General features: G+C 57.3%; 1 protein-coding gene across 1 annotated transcript; it reads right to left on the bottom strand.

Annotated features, from left to right (window-relative positions):
• Positions 1-1,390: 1,390 nt before the first annotated feature.
• On the bottom strand, positions 1,391-14,981 carry lck (LCK proto-oncogene, Src family tyrosine kinase). The gene is made up of 13 exons (XM_029258438.1): positions 14,439-14,981; positions 11,659-11,881; positions 10,980-11,040; positions 10,773-10,863; positions 10,467-10,568; positions 10,103-10,206; positions 9,811-9,960; positions 7,761-7,913; positions 6,355-6,531; positions 6,042-6,118; positions 5,083-5,236; positions 2,345-2,476; positions 1,391-2,108 (listed from the first exon to the last, which is right to left on the bottom strand). The coding sequence occupies exons 2-13, from the start codon at positions 11,764-11,766 to the stop codon at positions 1,903-1,905; spliced, it is 1,515 nt and encodes a 504-aa protein (XP_029114271.1). The 5' UTR covers positions 11,767-11,881; positions 14,439-14,981; the 3' UTR covers positions 1,391-1,902.
• Positions 14,982-15,645: the final 664 nt, after the last annotated feature.

The raw sequence follows: 15,645 nt of genomic DNA, 5'->3' as shown, positions 1-15,645 counted from the left end.
ATCTCCAACCGCCTGTTGCAGGACACCAGTCTACCGTACACTATGTCCCCCACGAAGAGTTTGGGTAAAGGACCAGACACTACTAAATTATGACATTTCCTTCTGGCCTTATTACACGTAGAAATAAGGCGGCTCTTCAATCCCTCAGACTGTTGAAAACGAATATCGTTACCGCCAACATGCACCATCATAGTCGACACGGCATTATCGGCCAGAGCGCTGACACGAGCCTCCATGTCGGATACTCTCATATGTGAAGAGGAGCTCAAAGTTAAACCTCGTTGTAGCTCCACACCATCAAGGAGCTTCAGTTTAACTGGCAGCAGCTCAAAAGGCTCAAAGCGCTGTCTGGAGCTGCCCTCCCACCTGCTGCTGTGTGCCCTGAGAGCCTGATTTGGACAAGTGGTCAGCGATACTGAGTCACTGGGACACTGACGTCCACCGGGCGACATGTGTAGTAAACGTGTATCTCGTCTCAAAAGTACACGTGTAAAAATCCTGCCGACTGGGTTTGTCCTGCTGTGGTGAAGATGTACGGATCTCAATGGGCGGCAGGTGGCGCAGTGACTAGAGGCGTAATATTGCAGTGTGAAGATCCCCACCCACCGTAGTACCTTCTGGACGTGGTACTTACCCTGGTTAATAGAGTAAAAATGACCCTGCTGTAATGCGCAAATCACTGTACAGATGATTGCAGTGAAATACACACCTTGGACAAAGAGCCACATGAAGCTCGTCATCAGTGGAAGCATGAGAAAAGACACACAAACTTCCACCAGCATGACTAACAACGTGTGTCACGTGAGACTCCTGTCCAAATGAGACGCTTTGCGGTTTGGCCAGAGCAGTGAGGACAGTCCCTCTGGGGACGAGACCCAACCATGGTGTTCTTCTCTTCTCTTCTCTTCTCTTCTTCTCTCCTTCACAAGTCCTGCACTTGTGTGACGAGTATCAAAAAGGGACAAACTGTAAGTGGGAGAAACCTCTGTGACCCACAGCGAATCCACGTCTCCCGCTGAACACCAGGAAAGTTGCGCTTTAGGAACCACCGGACCTGGACGCACACCTCCAATCTGTGCTTCCCCACTCAGACAACACACTTCAGGTGTTCTCTCCTTGCACAGGTTGCAGCACCTCTGTGGACACCTGTCTGTGAGGACGAGGGGTAGCAGGGTGTGCGCGTGTGTGTGTGTGTGTGTGTGTGTGTGTGTGTGTGTGTGTGTCTGTGTGTGTGTGTGTCTGTGTGTGTGTGTGTGTGTGTGTGTCTGTGTGTGTGTGTGTCTGTGTGTGTGTCTGTGTGTGTGTGTCTGTGTGTGTGTGTGTGTGTGTGTGTGTGTACCTCGTCCACAACTTTCCTGCTGTGCGTGGGTCAGAAAGCATAAATCAGAGCAGAAATATTTATTATGTAGCAATTGGATCACACAGCTTTGAGAATAATAGGAGTGAAACGCTCAGTACTACGGTACGATGTACAGTAAATATCATCTTTCACCCAAATTACACAGAAGAAGCACTGAAAGTGTACAAGTTGCCCATTAGCACAAAAGCATAAAAAGCAGCGTCGAGAAGAGTTTTTCCTTCTGTCAGCAGGAGCGATGAGGACGGCGTCGGGGGTCCTCGGCCGGGACCCCCGGGAGGACCGCGGTACGTGACCGTGCACCGCTGACCGGTCCAGCGACCCCCTCCCTTCCGCTCGGCATCCTTCGCACCTACAGAGGAGTGGACACGTCCAGCGGGGAGCTCGTCTCCGTGAACTCATTCTGCGCTGCGCTGGGTGGGACGTGACCACCGCCGTGTCTCCGTCCATGTGTCCGCGCGTCCGTGGGTCCGTCCGTCCGTCCGTCCGTCCGTCCGTCAGTCAGTCCGTCCGTCCGTCCGTCCGTCCGTCCGTGCGGGACGACTTCAGCAGGGCTGGCTCTGGTACTGCTGCTCTGTGGCGGTGAAGAAGTCCTCCAGGACGCTCCTCAGGTACTCGAAGGTGGGTCTGCTCTCGGGCGCCTCCTGCCAGCACTGCTTCATGATGCTGTAGAGCTCCTCGGGACAGTTGTCGGGCTGCGGCATGCGGTACCCCCTCTCCAGGTTCTGGATCACCTCCGGATTGGTCATCCCTGGCAGGGAGGGTCATCAACACATGAGCACAGCGGCTCTTTCGCTGTAGCGCTGCTGTCCCCAACCCCCCCCCCAAGGCATTCGTACCCTTCCCCGGCCCTGCAGCTTAACCCCCTGGGTGGGTCTCTGCGGACTCGTAGCCGAGCTCACAGGGATGGGAAATGCTGAGCCCGAGAGGGCAACCGGGCGGGTGAAGGTCGCGGGGGTCGCGGGGGTCGCGGGGGTCACGGCGTACCTGGGTACGGGATGCGGCCGTACGTCACGATCTCCGTGAGCAGGATCCCGAAGGACCACACGTCGGACTTGATGGAGAAGGTGCCGTAGTTTATGGCTTCGGGGGCCGTCCATTTAATGGGAAACTTGGCACCTGAGGAGAGAGACAGAGGTGAGCGGCTCCCCGAACCTCGAACCCGGGGCCCCTGCAGCTGCTGCTGGGCTCAGACGTGTCGTTATACACTCCAGCATATTTCTGTACATTCATACACATTTATACATTTTATTAAAGGCCGTTTTCTCGCAAGTAACGTCTGTTTCTGCCGCAAGTTGTGCGAAAAATGCACTTTGACGTCTCAGCGAGCGGCGTGTGACGCGGGGCGAGTAGAAGAGGCTCCGCGGCGAACAGCAGGTGGCGCTGCAGGAGAACCGGAGCACGAGGGGATCGGCAGGACGAGTCCCGGGTGCGAAGGTGTCGACCTGTTTTCGCGTCGCGTGTCATTCGAAGGGCCCCTTGCACCTCATACGTGTGACGTGGGCTCGGGTGGGGAGAAGCGCGTTACTTTTACCCTGTTCCCTGTGGTAAACGTCTGCTGAAATGTCAATCACAGCGCTTTAGTACCGACTCGTTCACATTCACTGCACCATGTCTGTAAGGGTACAACAGTGTACTTTTACTCCGTTACGTCACGTCACCCTCTTTACCTGGAATTTCCGTAGGACTGAATGAATTGAGTCCCAGTACTCGAGTACTTGTTTCTCCAGCTGCTTCGACACTTTTCAACAAGTCCTTTAACTTGAGTATTTTTCAAGGCAACACGGTACTTTACTGTGTTTCACTGCGCACCTCTGGGGTTAAGTAACAGCACATTTCTGTGGTGTGAGCTGTCTGGGGGGGGGGCGAGATTTTGCGGCTCAGGGTTCGAGGTTTGCTCTTGCACTGAGACACTTTACATATTTTTGCAGCTCTTCCTGTTGCAGCCGCCTCCTGAGACACAGCGACACGCAGAAACACACAGCGACACGCAGCCCACCCCCCACGGACCCCCGCCTGCCCACACGAGGGATGCTGAGAAAAGCCCGGCGTGCAGATAAGAGCTCCTGGGACTGAACCGCAGCGGGACACTGTCACAGAGCAGGTGTAAGTCCACACTGACATCACCGTATTCTTCTAGAACTTTCACCCTGCAAACACACATCGCCAACTGGCGCCTGAGTAGCTCCCATCCTCCTTTACTGTGTTTTACCCACTTTTGACGGGTTTTAACACTAATGTAGGACAGAGCAGCTCTCTGTCTCCTGCACACACCTTCACACACCTGCATCCCCTTAGGGATCGGTCACACCCCGCTGCCCGGGAGCGACACGGCGCACTTCGCCCTGCGGACGGCAGCGACTGTGTCTTTAACCACCTTTTCCTTCGGTCCCGTGGTCCGACGGGTCGGCTCTCCGGCCAACAATGAGCTCAGGACCTCAGAACCTGCTGTGAAATTTGAGCCCAAAAGCGCCGCCGTGACCCACAAGGTGTGTGTGTGTGTGGGCTCAGAGCCGCAAGCAGGATTTAGGGCTTTGATTCATTCCGAGCCCCAGCTGTAAGCCGTGCCGCACGCCGTCACCGATTCCGCTCGTCTTTTCGGAGGAATTAGAGGGACGCGGGAAAAGGGCCGCGGCGTGTCCGTGTCCCTCCGAAGGACACGCTTGTCTCGAAGGATCTCAGGGCCTCCTAAGGCAGCGCTTGCCCTGTCGGTCCGTGCAGCGGCTCCTCGAGGCACAAACGCACAAATAATTCCCTGATTACTGTAATTGTCATTCCTTCTTCTTCACTGCGATGGACTGCCGCCCTTTCCGGCGTGTAGCGCCTTGTGGGCCGGTGTGTCCGGGATGGGCTCCACGCCCCCGTGACCCTGCAGCGGACATGCTGGCGCCGATATCGGTTTCTGTTTCTCACGTTTCCGTGTGCGGCACAACCTGCGTTCGCCCTTAGAGCCGCTTCCCGGCAGCAAGGAGCACACGGACAGCGGCACTGCGGGACTGCGGGATCTGCGGGATCTGCGGGACCACCTCAGTCCAACTCCCCTCCACGGTGTCTACAGCTCCTGCCTGCCCTTCCTCAGTGTCTCTGACGAGGAACAGGATAAACGCTACACACGTTCGGGGGATGAATCGGTCAACAATCCACAGTGAACTGCAGTCCGATGACATTAAATTCTGTCTTATTCACTTAGCAAACGCTTTTCTCCAAAACGAATTCCGATGAACTCTGCGCAGTGTTACCGGCCCACACACCTTATTCACCGTGGTAACTTACACTGCTAGATACACTACTTACACTGGGTCACTCATCCATACATCGGTGGAACACACACACACTCTCTCTGTCACTCACGCACTGTGGGTGAACCCGAACAGCATGTCTCTGGACTGTGGGAGGAAACCAGAGCACCTGGAGGAAACCCACACAGACTGATGGGATCGAACCCACGTCCTTCCGCACCACCGAGGCGCCGTGAGACAGCAGCGCTACTCGCTGTGCCACCGTGCCCCCATCTCAGTTGTAATTTGAAGTTAAAAACTATTCAGGTAAAAATGAATACAAAGTAGAGCGTTTTTACTGAATGTCAGTAAATATATCGAGGGATCTTTGTACTGTTAACCTTTCGCTCACTGCGACTGCAGGTCACAGCTCTTATTGTCAGCAGCACAGGAAGCCCCAGGGGCTGGGGTGGGGGGGGCGGTAGGGGTGCACGGAGAACCTCGTACCCTCTCTGGCTGTGTACTCGTTGTCCTCGATGAGTCGGGCGAGTCCGAAATCGGCGATCTTGCAGATGAGCTCCTCGGACACCAGGATGTTTGCCGCACGCAGGTCTCGGTGGATGTAGTTCTTGTGCTCGATGAAGGCCATTCCCTCGGCCACCTGCAGGGGGCGACAGACCGCGTTGTCGGGCGCACCGGCTTCCTCTCGTCACCGTCCCTCCCCCCCCGGTCGGTTTTAGGCTAACTTCTGCGCCGAGTCTCCGGCAGGACGTCCCCTCCCATCCTGCGCTGCCGCTCCTCAACCCCAGCCTCTCACCCGCAGCCAAGGTCACCCCTCCTCCTGTCCTAGAAACAAACGTCCACGTAACGCCGCCGCGTTTGGCCTCTTGTGTAGTATCTGGTCTGTCTGCGGTCTGCGGCGCCGCGGGGCCCTCGCAACCTTCCACGCCGAGAGGCGCCGTCCGTCGCCACCCTGAGGCCTGATGTGGGTCGCGACCCCCTGTGACCGGGACCTGGTGGTCGCATGACTCTCGTTGCTGCTCGGGGGGGTGGAGCGTGGCATTGTGGGAGTGTGGAGTGTGGCGTGTGGGGTGTTTGGTGCCGCTGGGTTCAGATCCTTTCCCGTGTCTCTTACCAAATTCATATTGTTCGCACTGACAAGAAAAGCAATGGGACTCCTTTACACACTCACTGAACCACTGCCTGCGCTGTCTCTCTGTCTCACACACACACACACACAAACTTGCTTGTCACATTCTGGCTGCTTCTCTGTGAGCAAAGGGTGAGGAGAAACAGTGACATTGCCATGGCAACAAAGACCCAAGGTGAGGGGGGGCGGGTTTGCTGTCCGACGCCCTTAGGGCTCCTTTCTCTGCCCACATGTGATTCCCAACAGGAGACAGAAGTCCTGAGTTGTGTGAGTGGAGTGGAGCTGGTCTCACACACAGATACACACACAGACTCACCTGGGAAGCCATGTCGATGAGGGTGTTGATGGTCAGTTTGGCTCCTGCAGACGTCTTCAGGAAGTCCACCAAACTTCCTGCAAGAAAGACGTGCGGCGTCAGTGTGGAACTCGCTCCGCAGAGCCCCTCCGGAGGTCAGAGGTCATGCTGCCGGAGAAGCGACAGCTCCAGGAACGAGTGTCGCCATTTCCGGCACCTTGGTCTCCCGGAGAGGAGGAGGGGGTTGAGTGGGCGGAGCTCTCGGAGGCGGAGCCACAGTTGGACACACACACACACACACACACACACGCAGGCGGACCCCAAACACACGCACCGTTCTCCATGTACTCGGTGATGATGTAGATGGGCTCCTGGGTGACGACGGCGTAGAGGCGCACCAGGCGGGGGTGCTGCAGGTTCTTCATGAGGTTCGCCTCGGCCAGGAAGGCGCCCGGCGACATGGTTCCGGTTTTCAGGCTCTTGATGGCCACTTTGCGCTGGCTGTACATCCCTGAAACGGCGGCAGAACACACGCTCCAGTTGGCGTGTCATCAAATACTGCGTGCTGGTGCGAAAGCAGCACGCGTCTAAGGGCCCGACGAGGGGCCGGGAGCCGTTCCGAGCAGACGGGGGACTCCGCGGCCCCGGGGAAGCGGCGCAAGGAGGAGACGGGTGCGCGAACCGTGCCGAGGACGATGGCAGGGGCCGAAAGAGCGCATCGCGGGCGCCGACACGCAGGAAGTCGACGGTCGCCCCTCCCCCGCTGCCCCTCCCCATTTTGAGCTCTGGGACCCCGGAGAATTTCGGGGCTCCGTCGTTCTGGGGACGCTGATGGACGATGGACCTCCTCCCCGCCGCGGCTTTAGGGCCGGATGCTCTGTGTGCGAATCCCGTTGCTTGAGCTCCTTAAACCGTCTCGTTTGAGCAGGGAAAGTGTCGCCTGCTCTGGCAGCACCTGCCGTTGTACCTTTTACACGGGTGTGCAGTGAAGCGGAGCCGCCGTGGGGGAGCGAACAGTACGGTGTCACATTGTACAGCTGAGTTTGGATCAGCAGGTGGCCTAGTGGTTAGTGGTTTCAAGGACCTGGGTTCCAGTCCCTCCTCGTGTTGCATTTACCCTGAATTCACCCAGTAAAAATGAGGCAGCTGTATAAAGAGGTAAATCACTGCAAGTCATTTCGGAGATGTGAAGAAATAACTCATCAGTAACGAAGTGGTTAAAGAACTGAGCAGTTAGACGGTGGTTAGAGCTGGGGACTTCAGAAGGGAAGGTTGCAGGTTTGAGTCCCATGTCCAGCTACCCTTGAACAAGGTACTTACCCTGAACCGCTGTGGTAAAATGACCCAGCGGTATAAATGAGTCAGTCATCATGAGTAACTTTACACTATAAGTTGCTTTGGAGAAAAACATGAGCTAAAGAAATAAATGTAAGTTGTTTTGCACTAAATATTTCCATTGACACCAGAAAGCGTCTGTTGGAACAAGCCCCCCAGCCAGGAGGTGTTTCAGCGGCGCAACGTGACCCAACAGGTGGGAGAGATGGGGGGCTGGGGGGGGGGGGGGTTCCCGTCTACCTGCAACAACAACCCTTCCCGCAGGGATTTTTGATGTTCACTCATGGTAATGTACCGTGGTCCGCCGAGTTATTACACTGTGAGTCACTGTCTCGCTCGTCCACACCTGGCCCAGGCGCCCTCCCCCCCCATCCCCCCAGCCCCCCAGCCCCCCAACACACTCACCCATCCACACCTCCCCGAATTGCCCTGCCCCAAGGCGACGCTCCAGCTTCAGCGACTCGCGAGGAATTTCCCACTCATCCTGCCACCAGGGCTTCTGGGGCATCCGTGTCTGACAGGGTTTCAGGAGTCGAGAGCACAGGCCGTCCGCCTCTCCTGCAAAGACACGGCGGGACACAAAGTGACCGGTGAGCAGAGAAAGTGCCCAGGACATGGTGAGGAGGAGCAAACCACTCACAGCAACTGGGAGAATATGAATGTGGACCAATTAGGACACAGAGAAAGTGGAAGACGGTGAGTGTGGACCAATCAGGATACAGGAAAAGTCGGAGACGGTGAATATGGACCAGTTAGGATACAGAGAAAGTGAGAGACAGTCAATATGGACCAATCAGGATACAGAGAAAGCGGGAAACTATGAATGTGGACCAAGCAGGATACAGGAAAAGTCGGAGACGGTGAATATAGACCAGTTAGGATACAGAGAAAGTGAGAGACAGTCAATATGGACCAATCAGGATACAGAGAAAGTGGGAAACTATGAATGTGGACCAATCAGGATACAGAGAAAGTGGGAGACGGTGAGTGTGGACCAATCAGGATACTGAGAAAGTGGGCAACTATGAATGTGGACCAACCAGGATACAGAGAAAGTGGGAAGCTATGAATGTGGACCAATCAGGATACAGAGAAAGTGGGAGACGGTGAGTGTGGACCAATCAGGATACTGAGAAAGTGGGCAACTATGAGTGTGGACCAACCAGGATACAGAGAAAGTGGGAAGCTATGAATGTGGACCAATCAGGATACAGAGAAAGTGGGAGACGGTGAGTGTGGACCAATCAGGATACTGAGAAAGTGGGCAACTATGAATGTGGACCAACCAGGATACAGAGAAAGTGGGAAGCTATGAATGTGGACCAATCAGGATACAGAGAAAGTGGGAGACGGTGAGTGTGGACCAATCAGGATACTGAGAAAGTGGGCAACTATGAATGTGGACCAATCAGGATACAGGAAAAGTTGGCGACAGTGAATATGGACCAATTAAGATACAGAGAAAGTGAGCGATAGTGAATATGGACCAATCAGGATACTGAGAAAGTGGGAAACTATGAATATGGACCAATCAGAACACAGAGAAACTGAAAGTTGGAGAAGAGGAGGAGAAAAACAAGTCTGTGGAAAGTGTGAACAATGAAGCACCGAATCAGATTTTTGCACTATAATTATCTGCCACATCCTCCTCAAGTGGAAACGAACGCGTTTGCAAGAAAAGCCACAGAAGAAGTGAGCAAAGTGCTCCTGTCATTTCACCGGTTCTTGTGGGACTGTGAAAAGCAGGGTGTGTGTAGGGTGTGCGGTTCTCGTGTAGCACAACAAACTTGTTTTTACTGTGGGCGACAGGGATCGGACAGCGATATCAGTGTTGCTGTGGAGCGACGACACACACCGAATGCAAAGTGCTCCGTTCTCCTTCTTCACGCGCACAAACACACACACACACACACGCACACACTGATTTGAGAGAAGAGGCGAGGAGCCACACGGATGGCACTGTGAATTGGTTTGTAACTGCAGGCGCCGGTCCCAGTCAGCGGGTTCGGCGCTACAGACACAGCGGCACAGTAACTGTCGGCTTCCGGAAACATCTCAGACGGGGCTGCAGTGAAGGACACTTATTTTAACTTCTTTCTTACAAATATGTCCTTATCGGTACGACATAAAATGAAGATGAAGATTCTTTAATTCGCTGAAGCGTGTGGCTGCATCTTGTTTTAAAGAAGAAGAACAAACGGCAACTTTGGGCTCTGTGAAAAAGAAAAGAAATCTGAAATGACAGGAAAAAGCAACATTGTTTCCACAAACGGCTCTTTGGTCTCTTCGGTCTCTTCACTGACTCACCGCCATCGTCCCCTTATCGCACAGCGTTACTCATCTGCTAACAACGCGTCAAGTGGAAAAACGTCTCGTAAGACGAGGATCGAGGGCACCGACACCGACGCTCCAGAGCACCGGTGTCGGGGACGGGGTCAAAGGTCAGGCCACTCACGGGAGTAATGCTGCACCAGGTCGGACAGGGTGTTAAAGGCGATCCGGGGGGTGATGTAGTATCCGCCGTTGTCCATGTTACGGATCTTGTAGTGCTTCACGGTGTCGCCGCATTCGGGATCCAAGTCCCGCACGGACAAGGAATAGGAGCCTAGCGTGGGGTGGAGAACGAGGTAAGATACACTGTCCCTGGACCCAGGGACCAATCACAGACCGGGCAAAGAGCGTCACCAAGTCCCTGCGACGACACGGACCCGCGGCACCCTGCCGGTAAAGACGGTAAAAGACGGTACCTTTGCTGGTCTCGCTCTCGCGGATGAGGAAGGATCCCGGCGCGTTGCCGGGCGCCAGGAGCTGTCGCATGGCGTCGTTGCGGGACAGGTCTTTGAAGAACCACCTGCGGCAGGAGAGGGAGAGGGAAGGGGGTCCCAGTACCGCTCATCTACCGACAAACCCGGCAGCCGCTCGCGGGAGCTCTCGGTTACGGCTCCGGCGGGGACTTTGGTTGGACTAGTGGATCGATGGATCGATCAATACGAACGCGCTGACGGGCTCAGGTGTGTGTGAGGGACTGTTCTACTGGAGTCCGCGCTTCTCTCGTACAAACACAGAAATGGGAGCGTCGCCGGCACGCTGGCCGGTTCGCGTTTCACTCACGGTTCCGTCTCCATCGTGTCCATTTTGGCCACAAAGTTGAAGGGAATGTAGCCCCTCTGACCGGTGGCCAGCGACTCGGCCATGTACCACTCGGGGTCATCGCTGTGGGAGCAGGAGGGCAGCGGGTGAGACGAGCGGCGGCACAGTCCAGGTGACACAGTGAGCGCCTCACCTGGCTCGGGTGAGCGTCACGACGCAGGGGAGCCGGTGCCGCCGGAGCGGCCTTGAGCACGAGGACCCCCCTGCCGGTGACCCCCCGTGAGGCAGGGAGGGCATGTAGAGCAGGGCGGCAGGGCGGCGACTCACGTGTTGAGGATTTTGAGCTTGTCGCCCTTCTGGAAGCCCAGGTCATCGTTGTGGTCGGGCTCGTAGCTGTACAGGGCGATCACCAGGTTGTCTGCAACGGAGGAGCCGGGGTGGATGGGGGCCCACGGAAAGAATGTTCCGGGATGTTCCGAGCTGCCCTCGCGCACACTCGCTCTCACGCACACGCACGCGTTGGCGAGAACTTACCGGGCAACGGGGACATTGGTGGAGTTTGGCTCGAGGAGTACGGGATCAAGGTGTCGGTGTACTGAAAGGACAGGTGTGTCAGCACCGCGGCACAGAACAGCAAAGCGTCAAGAGCAGCAAACGCTCGGCTCTCGTCTCGAGCAGGAAGCGCCTAGGGTACCGCGTTCACAAACACCGAGGCGACGCGCTGAAGGAAGCTGCCCGGCGCGTCACTCTGACTCACACGGATTCTTTGAGCTGAAGAAGGCGGTTCGGCGCCGCATCCTGTCTGCGCTCTTTACCGTATTTTCGGCGTGTGTCCGCCTCCACCGGGACGCGTCACGCGGCCCCTCCCACCAGCCGTTATACACTAGGCCGGGGGGGCTCTGCACCGATTCGCAGCGCTGTCGGGACCCAGGTGCACCATGGGAACCACAGAGCGGCGCTTCCTCTCACTAGCGCGCTCTGCACCTGCTGGCCGGGCGAAGACGCCCGAGAAACACGGCGCCGCTCGCGCCAGGTATATCCGCTCGTGGTGCTGAGTGCGCTACTCACCAGAAGTACCGCGGTAAGTTCATGTGGCAGAGTCATACAGAGAAACTCGCGGCACCACGGAGCCCGTGGCACACTTCCCGCCCTTCCCTCGAACCCCGACCGGGCCCGGATCGCCCCCCGCCCCCCTCCGGCGGGACGCGCTCACCTGGTTGGTGCTCTGCGGCGGCAGCGGACAGTTGCAGTGCTCGCACACCTCGTCCAGGTTCTCGATCCAGTCGTCGTCGTAGTAATCGGAGCTGCAGTTGCACCCCATCGTGCCGAGAGTCGGGCACCGACACGTCTCACTGCGCGCGGCTCGTGTACCTGACGCACGTGTCGTGTGACATGCGTTCCTGGGTCCCGGAGGGGCGTCGCAAGGTGGCCTGCAGCTGTTTTTACACATATTAACACACAACATACACAGATATAAATAGCGTTCACACACCACTTCTCTCTGAAGCCACAGCGGGGTCATTTTTTACTGGAGTAATTTTGCGGTAAGTACCCGGCTTAAGGGTACCACGGTGCGACATGAGATTCGAACCGGTGACCACTGGGGTCACAACAGGAGCTCTACCGCAGCAGCACCGGCTGTCCCACGTAGCGCCGACTGGATACGCACACGTCACCTGGACTCTCTTCCGTTAGTTCATACTGAGCGCACACACAGAGCGCAGGAGAGCGAACGCGTTCTGAACGTTGAAAGATGCGAGAAGCCCGTCGGGGCCATTTCCCGAACAGACGCGGGACGCGAATGGACTCATCTGATCCTCCCGTTTCGGACGGGGACTCGTGTGTCTCATGAAGGCACGTTTCACAGCGAGACAAACCTGCGGACCGTGAAGCTCGCGATGAAGCTGCTCTCCTTAATGTGTCGGCGGTTGAACGCAAATGGAAGGCGTGGGAATGTCTCGATACCCGAGAAGCTCTGAACCGCATGAGCAACGAGAAGAGGAGCAAACGAACCCTTTCTGCGGTCCCCCAAAGGCCCTCGGCGCGTCAGGGACAGAAGCGCAGGATGTGACGTGTTGACGTGATGGCGAGTGTGTGTGTGTGTGTGTGTGTGTGTGTCTGTGCGTGAGATCTTCATTGTCCTTTCATTCCTTCATCCATCACTTTTCCTTCAAGAGTTTTACACTGAGTCACTCACCAATACAGCAGAGTAACTTTTACCGTGTTAGGTCAGGGTAAGTACCTGGACCAGGTCTGGCCACTGTGCCCCCTGCTGCCCCACTTCACAGCCCCTGGGTATCTGACTCACGGAGCCCTGGCGTGAGAAGGAGGACAAGTACAGGGACGGAGACCAGGAAATGCGAGAGGTCGGGGACGGAGGGGACAAAGGGGACAGAGGGGACAAATGGGGCGGAGGGGAGCTGTGGCACACGGCGACCGCCGACCCCGATGGAGAGGTTGGAGGAGGACAAGTGTCACGGCTGAGCTGAATAGAGCCGCCGGCCCTCCGGCTACAGTGTCCACTCCACGCTGTCCACATGTCCAGCGCTTCAGCCTCAGGACTGGAAACGCGAGAAGCTCCTCCTGTTTCTGTCACCTTCACACTCGTGTTTGTAGAAGCAGTTCTGAGTGCAGATAATTCATGTGTTTCCTGCCAGCAGGGGAGGGGAGGGGGGATGGGAGGGGGGACCCTGTCCAGGGGGGGGTTGCATTTTGCTGGCTCCTCGAACCCGTCACACAGCGACCCCGCGCCTCCGCTGAGCCTCGTTCGTCAATCTCCTTAGAGATCAGCGCGGTCATGTGTGTCCGGGGCCGCCAGTCGGGGTCACTGCGCTAATCCCACCCGGCTCCAGCAGGGGCTCGTTGCGGGGGGGAGGCGTGCTGCTTTTCTGCGGATTAGGGAACAGGTGCTAGAATCGGGCTCGAGGAGGAAAGAAGGGCTACACCCACCCAGACTCACAAAGAGCAGAGGTCAGAGGTCACGGGGGGGACGCACAAACCGAGACAACAAGCGTGAAGCGACCGTGGGGGGCCGGGGGGGGCGCAGCACTACCGGTGACTGCGAACCGCAGGTGAGGTCATTTCCACTGACCGAAAAAAGCTGTGATGCTGCAGCACTTGGACGTTAATGTGTCCCCCTGTGTCTCTCAGCTGAGGACGAACGGAGACAATTCCCTGCAAAGTGAGGGACACCAGAGCCTCACGGTCCCAGTGGAACCCGCGGCGGGGAGAGAGACGGAAGACGGAGCACATGAGGACGCGCACTCTTGGACACACGCTCGTGGCTGATTTTGTCCTCGTGGTCACGGGACACATCGTGGCCGATCAGTCCTCAGATCTGTACGTTTTACACGTCCGCAGGAAACACCAGTTTGGACTGCAGGCACATGACGAGAGAAATATAACAATAGGAGTGAAGAGGCGGACCGAGGTGCGTCCACACAGGACGGCTCCCTCCTTGGCGTCACACCCCGGGGCTCCGGGTTCAAGCAGAGAGCCTTTTCTCAGCACACGCTGCGTAACACAGTGTAATACTACGGTACTCGGGGTGTAGTAAACCCAAGGCTTTGTCTTTTGCAGAGCAGTTTTTAACCTCAGTGTGTGAGCGTGTGTTTCTTCGACGCACACTGCTCACGAGGACGAAGGTGCCGCCCAAGCGCACGCGGTGCGAAAGGAGCCCAGATGAAGGCGCCGCTCTGCTCTCCTAGGCTGTGAGACGCGGGGCTTCGCCTGCTGTCTGGACGGAGCCCGAAATTCACACTTTTACACTGTTTGGGGTAACAGGATGTGATGTCACCTCAGGCAGCTGGTCAGCAGCCCCCCCCACCGGAGAGCACGCCCAAATGACCACCGCTCGTAGGTGCGGTGCAACGTGAACCGTTTTGTGACGGTCCTGCCGTCTCCAAGGCTTCGCGCCATCAACACCATCCTCACCGTTGCGCCCCGAGCCCCGGCGACCCCTCCGACCCCGGCGACCCCTCCGATCCGACCCACCTGCGGAGCCCGAGCGCGGTGCGGAAGGTGCTCGGAGACTCTACTGGTCCGCGGGTCCCGACCCGTCCATGGCCCGCGAAGGTCTTCCTCGGTCGAAACTCTCAAGCGGCGAAGGGGCCGAGAGCGGCGGGCAGAAGCGGCGCGGAGAAGGAACGTCGGTCGTCCTCGCAGCGTCTGGCTGCGCCGTCGGGCTTCGATACTTCGGGTACGAAGTGCTGGCCCGAGGAGCGCGGAGCCGCCACCCCTCCCCCGGAGAACTGCAGCGACACGCACACGCACAAGCACACGCACGCGCGCCACACGCGCTCTGGGGAGTTTCCTGTCGTTGGAGCGTCGATGTGCACAGCTGTGCGCTGGCGGACGTTGGGCCGCGTCACAGCAGCGTTTCGACCTGCTGCAGAGGTTCGAGTCCCGCCCCTCCTGGCCTGCGCCGGAGCCCTGGGCCGAGGGGCGGCCTCGCGACCCTCGCACACGAGCGCCGGCTGTCGCGCCCACCCGGCGGGGACGCCGCTCCGGTGTCGCGGCGTCCGAAAGGCACGGCGGCGCCCGGCGCGTCTGCCGCGTCTCTGTGTCTCCGGAACTTTCCGGAGCAGCGACAGGTGTGTCTTTGCAGTGTGCACGAGAGGCCCTGCGGTTGTGTAGGTCACGATAAGAGGTCGGCGGCAGGGAAACACGGGCGCACATCGAAAGGTTAGTGGAGCACAGCGGAGCACAGGGGAGCGGAGCAGAGCGACCCCCAGCACCCCCGCCCCATCCCCCCCCGAGCTGTGTGTCGCTGGATCTGTGTGAACATGGTGAAAACAGCAAACATGATAAACATGGTGTCACTCTTTTGGATCTCGCTCGCTCTGACAGCTCCAGCAGACACACACACACACGTAGTCATGTAGCACACACTTTTGTCCAAAGTGACGTACATCTCATAGAAAGAATACAACACAGTTCCAGTCACAGTGCTCCTTCAGCACTTCCGGAAGGTGCTCTAGTACATCACACACACACACACACACACACAGAAAGAGGACAATGCTGGGCTTTTCTTCCTCCCTCTGTCTTTTGTTTGCATAAGCACATTGTTTGCACACAGGTTTCGTTTTGACTGTGTTTGAATGATGGCCTCCTGCACAGCGAACACTCCTGCCTAGGTCCAGTCCCGAACCGCACAGCGAACGCACAGCGAACGCACAGCGAACGCACCCCTGGCAGC

This window comes from Scleropages formosus, chromosome 15 (assembly GCF_900964775.1).
Source record: "Scleropages formosus chromosome 15, fSclFor1.1, whole genome shotgun sequence".
Lineage (NCBI taxonomy): Eukaryota > Metazoa > Chordata > Actinopteri > Osteoglossiformes > Osteoglossidae > Scleropages > Scleropages formosus.
The sequence above is the reverse complement of the archived record's forward strand: the minus strand, read 5'-3'. Positions and strand labels throughout refer to the sequence as shown.

Excerpts from the sequence above, each read along its gene's own strand:
- lck (XM_029258438.1), bottom strand. The coding sequence starts at position 11,766 with ATGGGGTGCAACTGCAGCTCCGATTACTACGACGACGACTGGATCGAG. Across the intron at positions 10,864-10,979 it reads ACCAATGTCCCCGTTGCCCG|ACAACCTGGTGATCGCCCTG; the intron begins GTAAGTTCTCGC and ends CCTCCGTTGCAG. Across the intron at positions 9,961-10,102 it reads CGAGAGCGAGACCAGCAAAG|GCTCCTATTCCTTGTCCGTG; the intron begins GTACCGTCTTTT and ends ACCCCACGCTAG.